This window comes from Aquarana catesbeiana, linkage group LG03 (genome assembly GCF_042186555.1).
Source record: "Aquarana catesbeiana isolate 2022-GZ linkage group LG03, ASM4218655v1, whole genome shotgun sequence".
NCBI lineage: Eukaryota > Metazoa > Chordata > Amphibia > Anura > Ranidae > Aquarana > Aquarana catesbeiana.
In genome coordinates, this window is record NC_133326.1 from 579261685 (window position 1) to 579278589 (window position 16905).

The 16905-nt window shown below is 41.1% G+C and overlaps 1 protein-coding gene across 2 annotated transcripts in view; it reads right to left on the reverse strand.

Moving 5' to 3' along the window:
• MATR3 (matrin 3) overlaps positions 1–16905 on the reverse strand; it is a 46499-nt gene that overhangs the window by 16556 nt on the left and 13038 nt on the right. For both annotated transcript variants that reach the window (XM_073621973.1, XM_073621972.1), the window contains exons 2-9: positions 10510–11517; positions 7534–7595; positions 6044–6070; positions 5284–5411; positions 4956–4999; positions 4106–4231; positions 2523–2648; positions 493–708 (exon numbers count right to left, since the gene is read on the reverse strand). In XM_073621973.1, the coding sequence (XP_073478074.1) occupies positions 493–708; positions 2523–2648; positions 4106–4231; positions 4956–4999; positions 5284–5411; positions 6044–6070; positions 7534–7595; positions 10510–11373 (1593 nt within the window). In that variant the 5' untranslated portion in view covers positions 11374–11517. The remainder of the gene's footprint in view (positions 1–492; positions 709–2522; positions 2649–4105; positions 4232–4955; positions 5000–5283; positions 5412–6043; positions 6071–7533; positions 7596–10509; positions 11518–16905) is intronic.

Genomic DNA, 16905 nt, shown 5'->3' on the forward strand with positions numbered 1-16905 from the left:
CTACCTTTTATAGCTCTGAAGAAATCCCTCTATACTGAGTGTGTCTAATGGGAGTGGTTTCATAATTAACTGCCAGCTATGAAAATGCAGAGCACTAATGAGGAAAGCTGCTGGGCCTGCATCCCTTTAGACGTGTTCCTATTAAAATGACATTTTTGTTACAGGGGATGCCTGAAATCTGACTTGAAAATTGGTGAGCCAATCACACAAGCAGGAAAATAGGTTTCTGGGATGTGTCCAGTACACATTCTGTATACAGAACAACTCCATGTAGCCATATTGCATTCTCAGAAAATTAGTGGTTGCAGATTGAAAAAGGAAAGGAGATCCAACATTCTATATACAAGCGTGTCGCAATTATACAAGCTATATTTCTCTGACTTTTTCCCCCCACGAAAGTGGAGTTACCCTTTAAATGACCTCAGTTAATCTGTGCTTTGCTTTCCCTACTCCATAGAGGTGAATTTGCATGCAGGACAAATGTATATATACCTGACTTCTCATTCTCATCAGTATGTAGGTCTTCACTTTTCCATAGGTCTCAGCCAGCTTTATAATTGCACTGTCAGTATAGACTGTTTTTGGAAGGTTAGTAAGGTGTATGACACGGCCAGGTTCTTTATCATCGTCTGATTTTGCCTCTGGTTTTTGTTCAGCCCCTCCTTCAGCTTTCCCTTCTGACCTTCCTTCAGGCTTCCCCTCAGGTTTCTATCATTTGACAAGCGTTACAAAGAAAAAAGCAGTGAGAATATGACATGCAGACGGTTTCCATTTCGAAAAAAAAAAAAAAAAAAAACACACACCCCAAAAAACCCCACACACATTCCCCAAATTTCTTGTGGGAAAATTTGTTGGCTTCACCTATAAACTTCTATTTTTTTTAGTGATGCAATATAGAAGCTCCCTGCCCTTTCCAAGACCACTATAAAGTTTAAATTGTTCCATCTAAATCCAGCAGGAAGCTCAAGAACCCACAGGTGGGTGGAGCCAGGACCTCAGGTAAAAGACCACCTTGTGAGATCTCAAAAAGGTAAGCAGGGTCAGTACACCTAGAACTCATCTACCCATCTTTAGATAAACAGCATCTCAAACCTTAAAATGAGTTGAAGCACTGAACCTTTCATAAGGATCAAAAAGGATACACATGTAGAATCGTTCTTGCCAAACCAATCTATTAACCTTCTATGAGGAGGTGAGTTGCCATCTAGATAAAGGAAGGCCCGTAGACGTGGTGTATCTGGATTTTGCAAAAGCATTTGACATAGTTCCCCATAAACTTTTACTGTACAAAATAAGGTCCGTTGGCATGGACCATAGGGTGAGTACATGGATTGAAAACTGGCTACAAGGGCGAGTTCAGAGGGTGGTGATAAATGGGGAGTACTCAGAATGGTCAGGGGTGGGTAGTGGGGTTCCCCAGGGTTCTGTGCTGGGACCAATCCTATTTAAATTTGTTCATAAACGACCTGGAGGATGGGATAAACAGTTCAATCTCTGTATTTGCAGACGATACTAAGCTAAGCAATAACTTCTCCGCAGGATGTGGAAACCTTGCAAAAAGATCTGAACAAATTAATGGGGTGGGCAACTACATGGCAAATGAGGTTCAATGTAGAAAAATGTAAAATAATGCATTTGGGTGGCAAAAATATGAATGCCATCTATACACTGGGGGGAGAACCTCTGAGGGAATCTTGGATGGAAAAGGACCTGGGGGTCCTAGTAGATGATAGGCTCAGCAATGGCATGCAATGCCAAGCTGCTGCTAACAAAGCAAACAGAATATTGGCATGCATTAAAAAGGGGATCAACTCCAGAGATAAAACGATAATTCTCCCACTCTACAAGACTCTGGTCCGGCCGCACCTGGAGTATGCTGTCCAGTTCTGGGCACCAGTCCTCAGGAAGGATGTACTGGAAATGGAGCGAGTACAAAGAAGGGCAACAAAACTAATAAAGGGTCTGGAGGATCTTAGTTATGAGGAAAGGTTGCGTGCACTGAACTTATTCTCTCTGGAGAAGAGACGCTTGAGAGGGGATATGATTTCAATATACAAATACTGTACTGGTGACCCCACAATAGGGATAAAACTTTTTCGCAGAAGAGAGTTTAACAAGACTCGCAGCCACTCATTAAAATAAGAAAAGAGGTTTAACCTTAAATACGTAGAGGGTTCTTTACTGTAAGAGCGGCAAGGATGTGGAATTCCCTTCCACAGGCGGTGGTTTCAGCGGGGAGCATTGATAGCTTCAAGAAACTATTAGATAAGCACATGAATGACCGCAACATACAGGGATATATAATGTAATACTGACACATAATCACACACATAGGTTGGACTTGATCGACTTGTGTCTTTTTTCAACCTCACCTACTATAACTATATATCCGTGTTTTTAGCCACGGTTCAATAAATTATTACAGTGTGGTAGGCCTTGGGAAGAACAGATTGTTCACAGCAACCCCCCACCCCCGCGATTCATATGATTACATTGAGTTGAAAGCTAAACTTGACACATACCTTAATGCGTTTATATTTTTGTGACATGTGTACTTGGACTGGCTTCCCAAACACAAGAGCCGGCTTATTAATGTAGTAATCAACCATAGCATGAGCCTCTGCTGGAATGGACATCTCAATGAAAGCCTATTAAGGGGGGGAAAAAAAAGGGATTATGCAATACTAAAAATAAATGCACTAAACTCATTCTCTAGCAAAACTGCATGCACTTTTCATTCTAAATGTGCTGGAAGTGTAGTGTGCTAGTTCAGAAAAAAAAAATCATGAGCTGCACTACACGTATAGCAAACTGCACAGATAACATTGATGAGGGAAGAGGCTACTCTGATCTGTAGGAGTCAGAGCTTTGGCATATGGCTAAAACTACAGATGCTAATCTCCCAGGTTTGGTGGTTATCTGGGGTGCTCATAGTGTGTGGACAGACACCCCAAAGTTACTACCAGGGGAATAATTAACACATACATGCAGCACGAAGGCATTTTTATGGAGAAGTGTACTTAACAAAAGTGCATCTCTTATGCATGCAGATTTCCCAGTTTACGCTATTAAAAATAGTACTAGTACAGAAAAAAAAAAAAAAAAAAAAAAAACCTACTGATTTGCCAGAAATCCAGCAAGCTACCAAATTCCCGTGCACTCTGCTGCACTAAAACCTAACTGGTGACTGCCAGTTTGAACAGTTCTCCCTCGCTGGGCTACCCCTTGGCGCCAGACGCATGCAAATACGTGGCGCCTCGGCACCGAGCGGCTGCATATTTGCGTGAATTAGTGTAAATACAGCTGTGCCAAGAGCGTGTGACCAGCAGTTATCGGTGGCCAATGGAAAGTTCCTGATCACTACTTACGATCAGGAGCTTTCCGAACAGGTTACCGCCAAACAGCAGTCACACGATCATAAGAGGAAGAAGACTGCCTAGCAACAAGGGTTCAGGCAAGCTTAAAAAATTTTCCCAAATGTTTTAATTATTTTTTTTAGGATTTTTGGTGCAATTTTTTTTTTTCAGGGTGGCCCTCCACTTTAATAACCCACACCACACAAAACTTGAGTATGATCTCTAGCAATATTAAACAGTCTATGGTATCTTAGGCTACTTTCACAGCCCCTGTAAAGCCTGAAAACTGCATCCCATGCCACCCCAGTGTGAAAGCCGAGTGCTGGGAGCACCGTATACTAAACCTCCCCTGCCCATTGGAATGAATGGGTAGTGCTACAGAAGCGCTGCAACACGGGCGGTTTTAACCATTTCTTCAGCCGCTAGCTGGTGTTAAAAGCACCCTGCTATTGGCCAAAAATTGCTGCTAAAAACGAACTTCGCTTTACGGTCAACGCGCCACCTCACAGTGTGAAAGTAGCCTAAATGATCGCCACATTATCAATTTTTAATGCAGAATAACTAGAAAATCTACCCGAGACATAGGGACACCATTATAGCCATGTACAGCGGGTGCAGAAACAGAAAGGTAGCACCGATTAAGGTAAATAGCATCCAACCTATAAGTGCTCAAACAAAAAAGTGGAATATTTTGGGTGGAGCTGAAATTAAAAATAAATTGTAAGCATGGTTTTGACAGTCATCTATACCTCGTTCTTTTTGTTCAAAATGAAACAGCTGGCAACTGTTCCAAAAGGCTTGGCAAGTTTCAGAAGCTGGAACCTCAAGTTCTTTCCTCGCTCAAACTCCATGATATGAACCACCCTGCCGGTGCCCTAAATCAAATGCATTCAAATTAAAACAACAGCAAGTACATTGTTAATGACATGCAATGAATACTTCTAGGAACCACATAGCCTAGCGCCCACAGTTATCCAACACTCAATTCGCAGCTTCATGAAGAGGTTGGTGCCTGAATCACCCGCCCCACATCTCCAGGAATGTGATAGATGGCCTTAAAATCAAATAAGAATCAACAGGCAGTGGTCACGTCCTTTGTTTAATGCAAACCGATATTTACCGGCATGCTCATTTAGAGCAGTGAACGCCAACCCCCTTCAATAGCCCAAGATATAGTCAAGTATGGATGAATATATGACTTCACATCAACTCCCTCACAACACAGCACTCCATTACTAAGCAGCATCTCCAGGCCTGTAAAAGCCATATCTTGTAGTATCGCAGGGACTCCTTTCCTCTGTGTCCCCATGAGTATGAAGACACACGGTGTCCTTCAATGTTAAGAAAAATCCATTTTATTTTTCCTATGATCAAATATTTTTAGATATACAATATTTTTTAAAGTTATCTCTGGCTTAGGTTTGAAACGGAGTGAAAAATACAGCGTGGAAATTTGTCTACATGTATAGGTTCTTTACCAAGCATGCTGTAGTCAGTTGTGACATGATGTGCATTTACAATTGTAGTGTGCACCACAGCAGACATTACTGAGTTCCCAGAATCTAAAATCAGGAGGAACCATTTCATATGTATACGAACCATTTTCCTTGGCATTGGTCTTTGTCCTGGCATATCATCATGTCCTGCACAATTAAAGTACAAACATTACAATTACACTTGGTTCTACAAACCGAATAAAAAAATCTGCATCTATTTTAGCAAATTCTGGCTACCACAGTGACTGCACAGCAAAAAAATTACTATTAACTTATATTCTTGCTTTGTATGCTTTTGCCTTGCATGAGCTGTGCACTGTAAACTGACAGTCTATACATCTTTGACTTGCAAGCAAAGGAGGACTGGTGACAGGATACGACATCACTTCCTAAAACCAAGAACTAGCTGCTCAGGCACAGACTTCACTCACCTAGGTAACCCCTGAAGTTTCCATGTCGATCATCAGGACCACCTCTCATGTTCATCCCGGGAGGAGGAGGAGGTCCCAGGAGTCCAGGGGCTGGATTGGTTGACTGCTGCAGCATGTAAGGATCACCCCTGTAAATATTTCATGCATTATTCTCCCAAGTTTACATTGGATGGGAAATTGTAACATTTCAAGAGGATAGACAGTATGCAAGTACACTATACCGATCAGAAATCTTCAGTGTTACACCGACAGGATATGTATAAACGGAAAGCCCTGCTACTTACATGTTACCCAAGTTGCAGGGGGGGGGGTTGTCTTAAGAAAAGCAGCTTGAGCTGCCTACATACACTTTTTGCGGTGCCCCCAGGAACCTCTGACCTCTAGGCTCTCGCAAATATCAAAGTCAGATTTGAGTCATCTATGCACAACTTGTGCTTCTATTGGTCCTAGAATCATATCCCAAAAGACATACTAACAGATTTGTCTACTGGTCAAATTTGGCAATAGCACACATATGAAAGTTCTATTAATACTATGGAATGGACATATGACTAAGGCTAGGCCTGCACTCTTTGTCCTGTGTGAACAGGGCGTACTGTTAAACTTCTTGGTAGCAAAGTAACTGTCTCCGTCAATAGACCCCTGACCTCCCCCTCATGCTCCCCTTACAGGACTGCTGAATAGTAGGGGAAAGGCTTGGTGGCAACAAATAGAAGATAAAGTACAATGTGAGTGCATAGTGCATGTTTGTTACACTTACATTCCAGGTTCAGCCAATTCTGGAAATCTGCACAAAAAGACCAGCAATTGATTAGTTTCATGCAACATTACAATCTGTAGTAACAGAACACTGGAGGAGAAGGTACACATGCTACACAAACCCTTTTATCTGGAATGCAGAATCAGGCCATTGTCCCCCATTAAAAAAAAAAAAAAAAAAAAAAAAAAAAAGAGTAAATTTGAAGCCATGCTACATCAACGGGTTGACAAAGAACTCTAATGGCCCGTACACACGGTCGGATTTTCCGATGGAAAATGTCCGATCGGAGCGTGTTGTCGGAAATTCCGAACGTGTGTGGGCTCCATCGGACATTTTCCATCAGATTTTCCGACACACAAAGTTGGAGAGCAGGAGATAAAATTTTCCGATAACAAAATCCGTTTTCGGAAATTCCGATCGTGTGTACACAAATCCGATGGACAAAGTGCCACGCATGCTCAGAATAAATAAAGAGATGAAAGCTATTGGCCACTGCCCCGTTTATAGTCCCGACGTATGTGTTTTACGTCACCGCGTTTAGAACGATCGGATTTTCCGACAACTTTGTGTGACCGTGTGTATGCAAGACAAGTTTGAGCCAACATCCGTCGGAAAAAATCCTAGGATTTTGTTGTCAGAATGTCCGAACAAAGTCCGACCGTGTGTACGCCCTATTAACAGAACCCATTATTGGCTGGATTAATTAGTTAGCAATACGTGATACAAAACTAAAGTTTACTGCTAACTAGTGATTGGTAAGTAGCTAGTGTTTTGCAGTGGACAGATTGGAGGAGAGATTTCTTTTGGAACACAAGCACTTTTTTCCTGGATGAACTTTGTTTGCACATGGATTTTGTTGCACCAAAGATATATGGGACAATTTACTCATTGGAATGCACTGGACACTTCAATGAATATACAAATTTGATTACACAGGACACCAACATATGGACATACAGCACTGGACACCATTTTCATGCAAGGTTTATTTTTTTTTTGCATGGTATTTTACATAGTTTTTCAGTTTTGGGACACTTTACAATTTGGATTTTTTAAGTTTATGTATTTTAGGAAGTTATATTATATTCTTGGTTAATGCTAAAAGGGGACAGTGCAGTCATCATTTATAGGATACACTACTTGTAAAGGTTTGTCTACACAAAATTATCCCATGTGTCAACACTGGGCCAATCATAAAAACTACGCTGTCACAAGCTACTCCACACATGAAAGTACTAGGCGTTTTCTGTACAATTTAACAGAGTAGCAAGGATGCAAATGAGACAGGGCGGGGCGGGGGGTGCAACAAGATTCTTTTCTCAATGGCTACCTGATACTTGCTTAAGGAGTTGCACGGTTTTAAAAGCTGGAAAAGTGTGCCACCTATTGCCCCCCCCCCAAACAAACCACAAAGGAAAGCGATAACCACTAAATTTTAATGCGTACATATGTCAGGAAAGAAAAAAAATGGTTTTATATAATTCACTTACAGGTCAAGCAGCAGCAGACGTTGCTTTCTATGGTACCCTCCATTGATATGTTCTTTCCAGTTCTATGAAAAAAAAATAGAAGCATTAGTATGACATTTCCAGGCTACACAGCGAAGTGTTGACTGCCCCCACATTTGAGAACCGAATTCTTAGAACTTCTGTCAGGCTATTACTGTCTAATGCCATAGGGGAGATTTCCCCTTGGTTCAAGTATGCTCAGCACACCAAGGAAGAGAAGTCTCTCCAACTGGGAAACAAAACTAGAAAAACCGGACAGAGGTTTTAAGCCTTCAATGCTCTATCCACACTTGGTTTTGGCTGGAGCTGCTTAAACAAACTGCTTGGATCCCCATCTTTGCCTCAGCACTACCTGCCTACACACCTTTGGCTGCACCAGGAATTACAGCTGACTGGCGCTGCCTGTTGGGCCGCATAAATATCTAAACAATAAGGCAGAACACACCCACAATGTAATAACCTAGGGTTGGAGCTGTAAAGTGCCCACGATACTGGAACAGCTTAGTGATACCACTGATACAATCCCAGCATCCTTCACACTTTACAGCTTCCAACCCCCACTGCTGAAGGTCTTCCTGGAATGGATATAGAAAAACTATTCTGGGCCACGGGTAAGCAATTTAACAACCTTCCTTTTGTGCATGTACGTTTTCTCTATGCCTTTGATCTGAATTAAATAGGTGCACTTTTATCTATGATCTAATAAATACACCCAAGTTGCATACTTTAGGGATCTGACAGCTAGAGCCTCCTGGCTGCACTTGCACATTACAGCCCCACAGACTTCCATAGGTCTGTCTTCCAGTCTGGAGACAGGGTCAAATAGCCCCATTGAAGTCGGCTGGACTGCAAAGGCACAGCCAAGAGAGGGAGCCTCTTACCACTGGATGCAAATAACAGAGGCCATTAGATCTCAGCGTGCATAAATCTGTGGAGTGGGAGGGCGAGATTGTTTAGGTTAAGGCAAAAAGAATAAGGGCACCTTATCAGAGAGGGCATATATTCTTTAAAGTTGGTGCACCCTCTGCCTCGTTTTGATTTTTAGGCAATTACAGATGCTCCTAATGGACATTTGGAGCCATATCTAACCCCAAGATAATGCAACAACGTTTGAAGGTTTAAAATTGTCCTCTGGATATCTATAAGAAACTGGCATATGCTTTGAAACACCAGAGTAACTAAAACACTTCCTTCTGCTCTGAGCAAAGTCACCTTTGAATATAAAATGCTAACCTTTGAGGGGTGTTTTGAAGCAAAAAAAAAAAAAAAAAAAACCCATTTGAAAAGTATGCCTTTTTCCTACATATAAGGATACAAGAATACTAAGGCAGAACAGTGAAGGGGAAAAACAAGTCTCTGTACACCAAGCTGCAAAAGACAGAATGTATTTGCAAAGACTGAGAAGAAAAAGTGGTAAGGTGTTATAATAAATCAACCCTTATCCAATTCACTGTGCTTTTGTGTAAAGGAAGGGCTCCTCATTGACTAGCGAGGCTAAACAATGCAATACCAGGCTTGAATCAAACTCAATACCTGACCAAATAGCATTAGGTGTTCAAATGAACACAGATTCCTGACCAACAGTCAGAAGGCATTGCAAGTATAATAGCTGAATGAATTTGTAAAGTTTGTCACATATAAAAGACCGGAGGGTGACAAAATGCCCATCCAAGGACAAAGATAGTTTGGACGTATTGGTTACCCCCTTTCTCCAGCAATTAAAACCTGAACAGGATGAATCTTTGAGTCTTGAAGTAAATTCTTCCAAATATGAATGGGTTACTTAAAATGTAGCTTGTAAAGCCTAAAAAGACTTTAAGCGATTAAAAAAAAAAATGAATCGAAAAATAGGAGCTAAACTACGCTTGTCTGCTTATTTGGTTCTACAAGTTTCAAAAACAGAAAATGCTTTTGGACTTTAGGGACACAGAGCAAGAAGGAATTCTGAGAAATATGGGTTATATACAGCCACCTACAGACGATTTGGACACTGGCAACAAAAAGCTTAGCCAGTAAAACCCCTTGTTGAATGTTCATTAAGGAACACAAAGTCAGAGTCTGAAGGAACTCTGAGATGTGCAACATCCAAATAGAGGGCAAACACAGCAAATGAATGCCAATAAGCCTAAAGAAGCAACCAGGTCAAAACTGAGGCAGGTTAAAGTGGGAACGGTTATACTGGCTGCCGATGTCCCAATTTTCTCAAAGTGACCGCATAACCCCCCCATATGTCTCAGAACTCCTGACCCTGTGTTCCTTAACAATTAAGAGCCACTATCAGAATATCAACTTTAAACAAATATAGATAGCTAGAGGCAGGGGTAAAGACATCTTGCCAAGACAGGTACAACTGAATGGCTTGAGGTTGGATGAGCTGACCTTCTGAGAGACGTAATGAAAAAGGGATGTTTTTGCACTGTTTGTCCAGTCAAATATAAAAGAACAAGGACTGGCTACAAAGTTTAAGTACAAGTAAGCTATAAAAGCTTAGGGACAACAAGATTAGCTCAACCAAATGTAGGGCCCAAGCAGATTATGGAATTTGCAGCCTATATTAAAATATAAGCACATGTGCATACTGAGAAGACTGTTTTTGTGTGTGGCAAAAGACAGACAGTCAAGTCACATTAACCTTTAGTCAGGCCTAGAAAACCAGCAGATTACTGGTCATAACCAGTTATGTATTTTGGATCTGTGCTAAGGCCACAATGTTAAGCAAAATCTCTGGCTTTAAAATAATTCTGAACTCTGAGATGTCCATTAAAAGCCTAATTTCAGATTAAAAAAAATGATTTGGAATCAAATCTATTTTTGCAAAGTAGATTATGAAAGTTTTGTGAAGCAAAGCAATCATGATCATTAACACAGCGAGAGAAAGTCATACCCCTTGCATGACACCAAAACTAATCTATAGAGACTTCAGAACTTAGGGATGAGATGGGGGTGGGGATAACTCACCTTAATTGAATTACAAGGTATATCACACAGAGTACAGAGATGGGGGTACACTTTAGGCGTAAGGCCATGGAAATCATCAATACTTCTACCGGATGGCATTCCTCTTGACTTTTCAAACATAGATCTTTCTTGTGCTTGAACGTAACCCAAGCGATCATAGTTACTCTCAAGCTTACGAAAAGGGGATTCAGATAAGAAGCTGTCGTTTCTAAGCCTCTCTCGATCTCTTAAGCGTTCATCCATATCCAGTCTCTCTCGATAAGCAAGTTCTCGAGAGCGGCTCCCATGATCATGGTCAACCACAGGATTGAGACTAGAGGGGCGATCATCAAAACTCTCTCTTCTGAAGGGCCTGAGGTCATCCCAGTCATCGCGTGAAGGTCTCATTGGATCGCGAGACAGTCTCTCTCTCCTTAGCATGGCAACGTCTTCTGCCCTCCTTCTCTTAAGATGCTCAATAATCTGAGGCAAATTCTCAGCGGTGATCTTTTCCTCTGGATAGCGACTCAACTCATCCAAGTCACTAGAGGAAAGACCAAAGCTGGCCAAAATTTTACTGGCCTGATCAGGATCTCTGGGTGGTTGGGAAGATAAAGGTGGCGGACCCCTGCTACCAAGGTTTAAAATGGATGGCAAGTTTTGAGAAGAGGAGCCAGAGGGCATCATGCCACGGGATCCTTGCGGGCCCATTTTAGAGCTAGGACCTAGGTCCATCAAGCTGGAAATACGGCCAGAGCTTGGGCCCAATCGACCAAAGCCAGATGATAAAGGCTGATCACTTGAGAGAAGGCCCATTCTGGATGAATCTCGTCTGCGTTGATCAGGCAGATCTCTGCTTAGGGATGAATGAGAAAACTTAGACATTATGGGGCTATTCTCTCAGATTCTCAAGAAGAAAAGCAAGGCAAGAACAAGGATCAAGTCCTGCAGCTAGTGTACAAACACTTGAAAACGTTGTGACCAAGGAGACGGATGAATCTTCTTTAAGAATATAGACGCCAAGCAACTCTGTAGAAAAACAAGCAATTTTAGTCATTTAGTTACAATATCCACATCAAAACTTTGGGCTTAAATGGAAAACATTTAAAAACAGATCAAGAAATGGTCTCACCTAAGACTCAACATAACACTAGCCAGAGGATATCCAGAGATAATGACAGAATATATCAGAAAAACAGCCTTTTCAATGCTATACTTTTGCTGAATGAAACAGAATTAAAGATAGATTTCCTTGATACAAAGCAGACGGCATTCAAATTTGTTGCTATTCTTTTAATCAAATTTGAAAATATCAGAATTATAATTTGTCATGTTGCAAAAATATTTTCGTGAATTGGCTTTGAAACGAACTTATCTGAAAACAGAAAGTTTACACTGAAAGGTGAAGGAAGGGAAAAAAGGCACCGTGTATAACAGCAAGAAGGTATTTTCAGAGGAGGAGGAGGGGGTGTACAAATGGACATACATTAAAGTGATAGTAAACCAGAAACCAAATATAATTACGCAGCAAATAGTCATTCGATGTGGTGGCTGCATTCGTTTTAGGCCTGCCCCTTGTTTTCACCTGGTGATCTGGCCAGTATCACACCTGTTGTATTAAGAGTGCATCCACTCCAGATGAAGGAGCACAAGGGCACCTTTGAACGGCAGCATAATAGCTACATACGATGGGGTGATATGAAGGGGGGCAGGACACTACTGTGACTGTGTTCTTCGTGCCGTCTTTATTGGGGGCTTGATAGTCACTTTTTTTTTTTTTTTTAAATAACATGGCCTCCTGGGCAGCTTGGATTTCCTCCATCTTGTCCAGGTAAATCTTAAACTCTGAAAGGTTGTCTACCCTGAAGTTACACCAACAGTTTTTTTTTTCTTTCGAGATAAAGATTTTACATAAATAAAAGCTGATCATTTTAAGCACCGCCAGTGGTAAGTGGCTTGTCTCATCCCTCTAATGGCTACATCTGCAAGAGAGCTTGATCTTTTGAAAAACATACTGGCAGGATCACAAGATGAAAATAGAAAAAAAGCCTAAAAAGAAAAAACAAATGCAGCCATCACATCCAACAATTGGTAAGGTACAATACCACTTTAATATTCCATGAAAAGAGTACCAAAAGCATGCATAAACATGGGATTTTAATTTGAAACATGCCCCTCCTATTCTAGTATTTCTTGAGAACACTGCCACCCGAACACCAAGATTTTCAGGTAGTAAGAAGCAAAAGGTCACAAGACACGTGAGACAAAACAATGGCCTCAATACAATAGCCTGCACCTACCAAGAATATGAATACAAAGTGGCTAGAAATCAATAAATATTTCAATCCAATGATGGACTCACTCGACAGCTTTGTATTATGTGTTAATTACTACAGGTGAATTTTAAAAAGGCAGGTATACCACAAGCCAGCAAAATCAATAGCTAGTGATTGAGCAAAGAAGCCCATCCAGGTCAAACAAATCTTAATTAAGCAACTTTTGGTCATCCAAACTTTGGTAAGCTTGAAATGGTCAAGATAATGCTTTACACATTGGATTAAAAAAAAGCAAAAAGCACTTGAGCCAGCAGTGTATAATCTTATTTGGCTACTGACAGCTAAGCGGCCCACTGTCAGCTGATGTCAAAGCCACTCCAGGCTCTAGAATTATACTGACCATTTGTTGGAATCTGCCCAGCTGACTGGACAGTTGGTTCCGGCTCTCAGCGAGACACCGAGAGCTGAAGCCAGCTGTGTCTGCCTCTTAGTCCAGTGATGCGGGGAGCACTAGAGGGGCACATTGAAGAGTGGCGATTGACAGTTACTGCTCTCCAAACGGACTGAGAAAAAGTTCTGATTATTCAGTTCTCTGGTTTCGAGCCAACGTGGGACTGATGCCGCAGCAGAGGCCACTATAGGAGGGTTTTTTTTTTTTTAAACAGCTTAAACTACTTTAGAGAAAAATTACAACTTAAAGAATTACTTTTAGTAAATTCTCAAAAAGGAACAAGCCAGTTTAATCTGGCAACAGATTCATAGATATGGCCTATTGCAATGTAATCCCAGAATATAATGGTCTGAGCTTCCATAGGTTGGAAGTACCCAAAAGGAAAATCTACAGGCCATAATCTTGGCATTAAATGTTGTCAAGGCCAACTCAAATACACCAATAGGGCTCAGACCCACATCTATTAGATAAAGAGGTTGAGAATTGCAAGAGGCGCAACTAGATCCCATTGGATTGAATGTCAAAATACTACCAAGCTAAAACTGAATCTGCCACATACTGGTTACAAATCGCAATTAATACCTTATAGAAGGGGGTTTAAAAAAAAAAAAAAAAAAAAAAAAAAAAAAAAAGGTTTTGCTATTAGAAGGTAGAGATGACTGATATTTGAATACACAGAACGCTTCAGTAAAGAAGAATGAAGAACATGGACAATTTTAAAGGTGGAATTGAAAAATCACAGTAAGATAAAATAGAAGGGTTACCATTCCAAGTCATTTACATAAAGTGGTACGGCTGGAAGATATACTTTAAATCTTTGGAGCCCAGGCCTTAAATACTACAAAAGCAACTGCAACAAATAAAACCAATCCTAGTTGAAGAGATATAAGATATGCCCATAAGATTTCCTGGAAAAGGATCATTCCTCCAAGACAGTTGACTGGAGACAATTGCAAGATGTTACCTAGAGCAGGACTACATCTTGAAGCACTTTCCTCCCAATGGCTTGATTCTGACCAAGGAGGGTGTCAATTCAGTAGTATTTATGAAGGTATTAAAGCTCATCCTGGTGGCTGCCCTGCAAGATCTACTCCAAAGCACAGCCCTTTGAGTCCAGATGTTGACAGCGCAACATTATCCTGATGCGACAGGGCTTGTCTGAAGGAGGCATACAGCAGGTAAAATAAGTATTGAACAGGTCAGTGTTTTTCCTAGGTAAATATTTCTAAAGGTGCTATTGACATGAAACTTTCCCCACGTGGGCAACAACCCATCCAATCCATACATACAAATAAAGCAAAACAAATACGTTTCAAAAATTAAGTTATGTGTAATAAATGGAATGACACAGGGAAAAAGCATTAAACACATGAAGAAAGGGCGGTGCAAAAAAACAAAACACACATGTAATCCCACCCCTTGTCAGTGCAAATTAATATCATCTGATGCAGTCTCAACTGATGGCCTATAAAAAAAAGGTGTCACACAAGAAACAACTCATGATGGGTAAAAAGCAAACATACCGATTGCATTGGTTACAGAAGGATTTCTAGACTTCTGAATGTTCCAGTGAGCACTGTTGGGGCCATAAACTGGAAGTGGAAAGAACAGTTTTGCCATAAAACCGGCCAGGTACTCCTTTGCAAGATTTCTGACAGGATTGAAAAGAAATAGGAGTTTTCCCAAGAGCCAAGGACCACTTGTGAAGAGCTTCAGAAAGACCTGGAATTAGCAGGTACAAGTAATGCACTCAAAACGCCATGGCCTGTATGCGCGTTCACCATGCAATCACTGAAGAAAAAGCATGTTGAAGCTCATTTAAAGCTTGCTGACAAGCCTATGAAATACTGGGAGAATAGACTGGTCAGATGAGACCAAAATAGAACTCTTTAGATGCCATAATACACACCATGTTTGGAGGTCAAATGGGACATCACCCCAATACCAACAGTGAAGTTTGGAGGTGGGAACATCATGGTGTGGGGCTGTTTTTCACCAGACAGTACTGGAAAATATCATTGAAGGAAGGATGAATGGAAAATATATACCAAGACATTCTTGAAAAAAAAAAAATCTTTTGCCATTTACCAGGATTGCGAAAACAAGGGTGGACATTCCAGCAAGACAATGATCCCAAACACAAAGCCAAGGAAACCCTCAACCGGTTTCAAAGAAAGAAAATAAAAAACTGCTAGAATGGCTCAGCCACTCACCTGACTTGAACCCAATAGAAAATCAATGGAATGAACTAAAGATCATTGTTCATAGACTGTGCCCAAAGAACCTTAAGGATTTGAAGACTGGAAGAATGGGCCAAAATCACACCTGAGCAATGCATGCAACTAGTTTCTTCATACAGGGGGCATCTTGAAGCTGTCATTACCAACAAAGGATTTTGTACCAAGTATTAAATTTCAATTAGAGTGTTCAATACTGTTTCCCTGTGTGAATCAATTTTATTGCACATAACTTCATTTTTGAACTTCTTCATTTTGGTTTCTTTGTATGTCTGGATTGCATGGGTTGTTACCGACATGTGGTGAAAATTTAATATCAACAGCATCTTTAGAAATATATTTGCTAGAAAAATGGTGACATGTTCAATACTTATTTTACCTGCTGTAGGCTATGGAGGTTCTGATTCCTTTTTACTTTATTAGCAATGTTAGAAAGAACAGGAATGGGATTTCCTAAACTACCTGGTATGTAATGTATTTGAGAATACATCCAAGAAAGTGAAGCAAGGTCAATTCTGGCAAAGTGACTTTTAGGGATGCACCGAATGGGTTTTTTGGTGCCGAAACCTTTACCGAAAATAAATCTTTCTTGATCCCTAAACCGATACCGAAAGTGACTGTTTTAAAAAATATTTTTATACAGGAGATGGTCAGAGACTGGGGACATGGTCAGAGAGTCAGAGACTGCAGACAGGATACAAGAGATCAGTGCAGCCTCACCAGTGCCCCCCAGTAGTGCAGCCAATGAAGGGAGAGGAGAGCCGCCGCCTGTTTGATTACAGCGCCGGGAACATCACAGCTTTCATTTCAATAACTGTGTGTTCCCTGCTGCGCGCCGTCACATACAGCCCCTCCCCCCTGTCCGGGCACTTTGATAGACAGATCACCCGTCCAATGGGACTGTAATCAAACAGGCAGCGGCTCTCCTCTCTTCTACGATATAGGAAGCCCCCCTGATAGGCGGCACCAGGTATCAGCAAAAATTCTTTCGGCTTTCTGCTGAAAGGGCCATTTTCGGCCGATATGTTTCGGCAGCCGAAATTTCGGTGCATCCATAGTGACTTTATGATTTCTTTGCACTTGCTGCAGCTCTTGACATCCCTCTGAAAAGCATTCCACAAGCAATCGCTTTGCAGGGGCATTTGACACATTACTGGGAGCTGATGTTGCTTGCTCACCACGTTTTAAAGCAGAACTTCTTTTGTCTTTTGACCATTTGTAATCTCTATTCTTGTAGCATTATTAGATAGGGAAGTATATAAATGTTCACTTTTTTTTTTTTAAACATCTTTACATTTCTTCAGTTACTTTCAGGCCTAGGCAAAATGAGGTCATACATCCTAGAGTCTTCAGGAGGGGCTCTCGGCTCAGCGCACCCTCTTGCCAGCACTGCCTGAGATAAGGGCGGATGATTTCAAAAACTGCACGGTTTGTAAAACCGAATTTGTAGTTC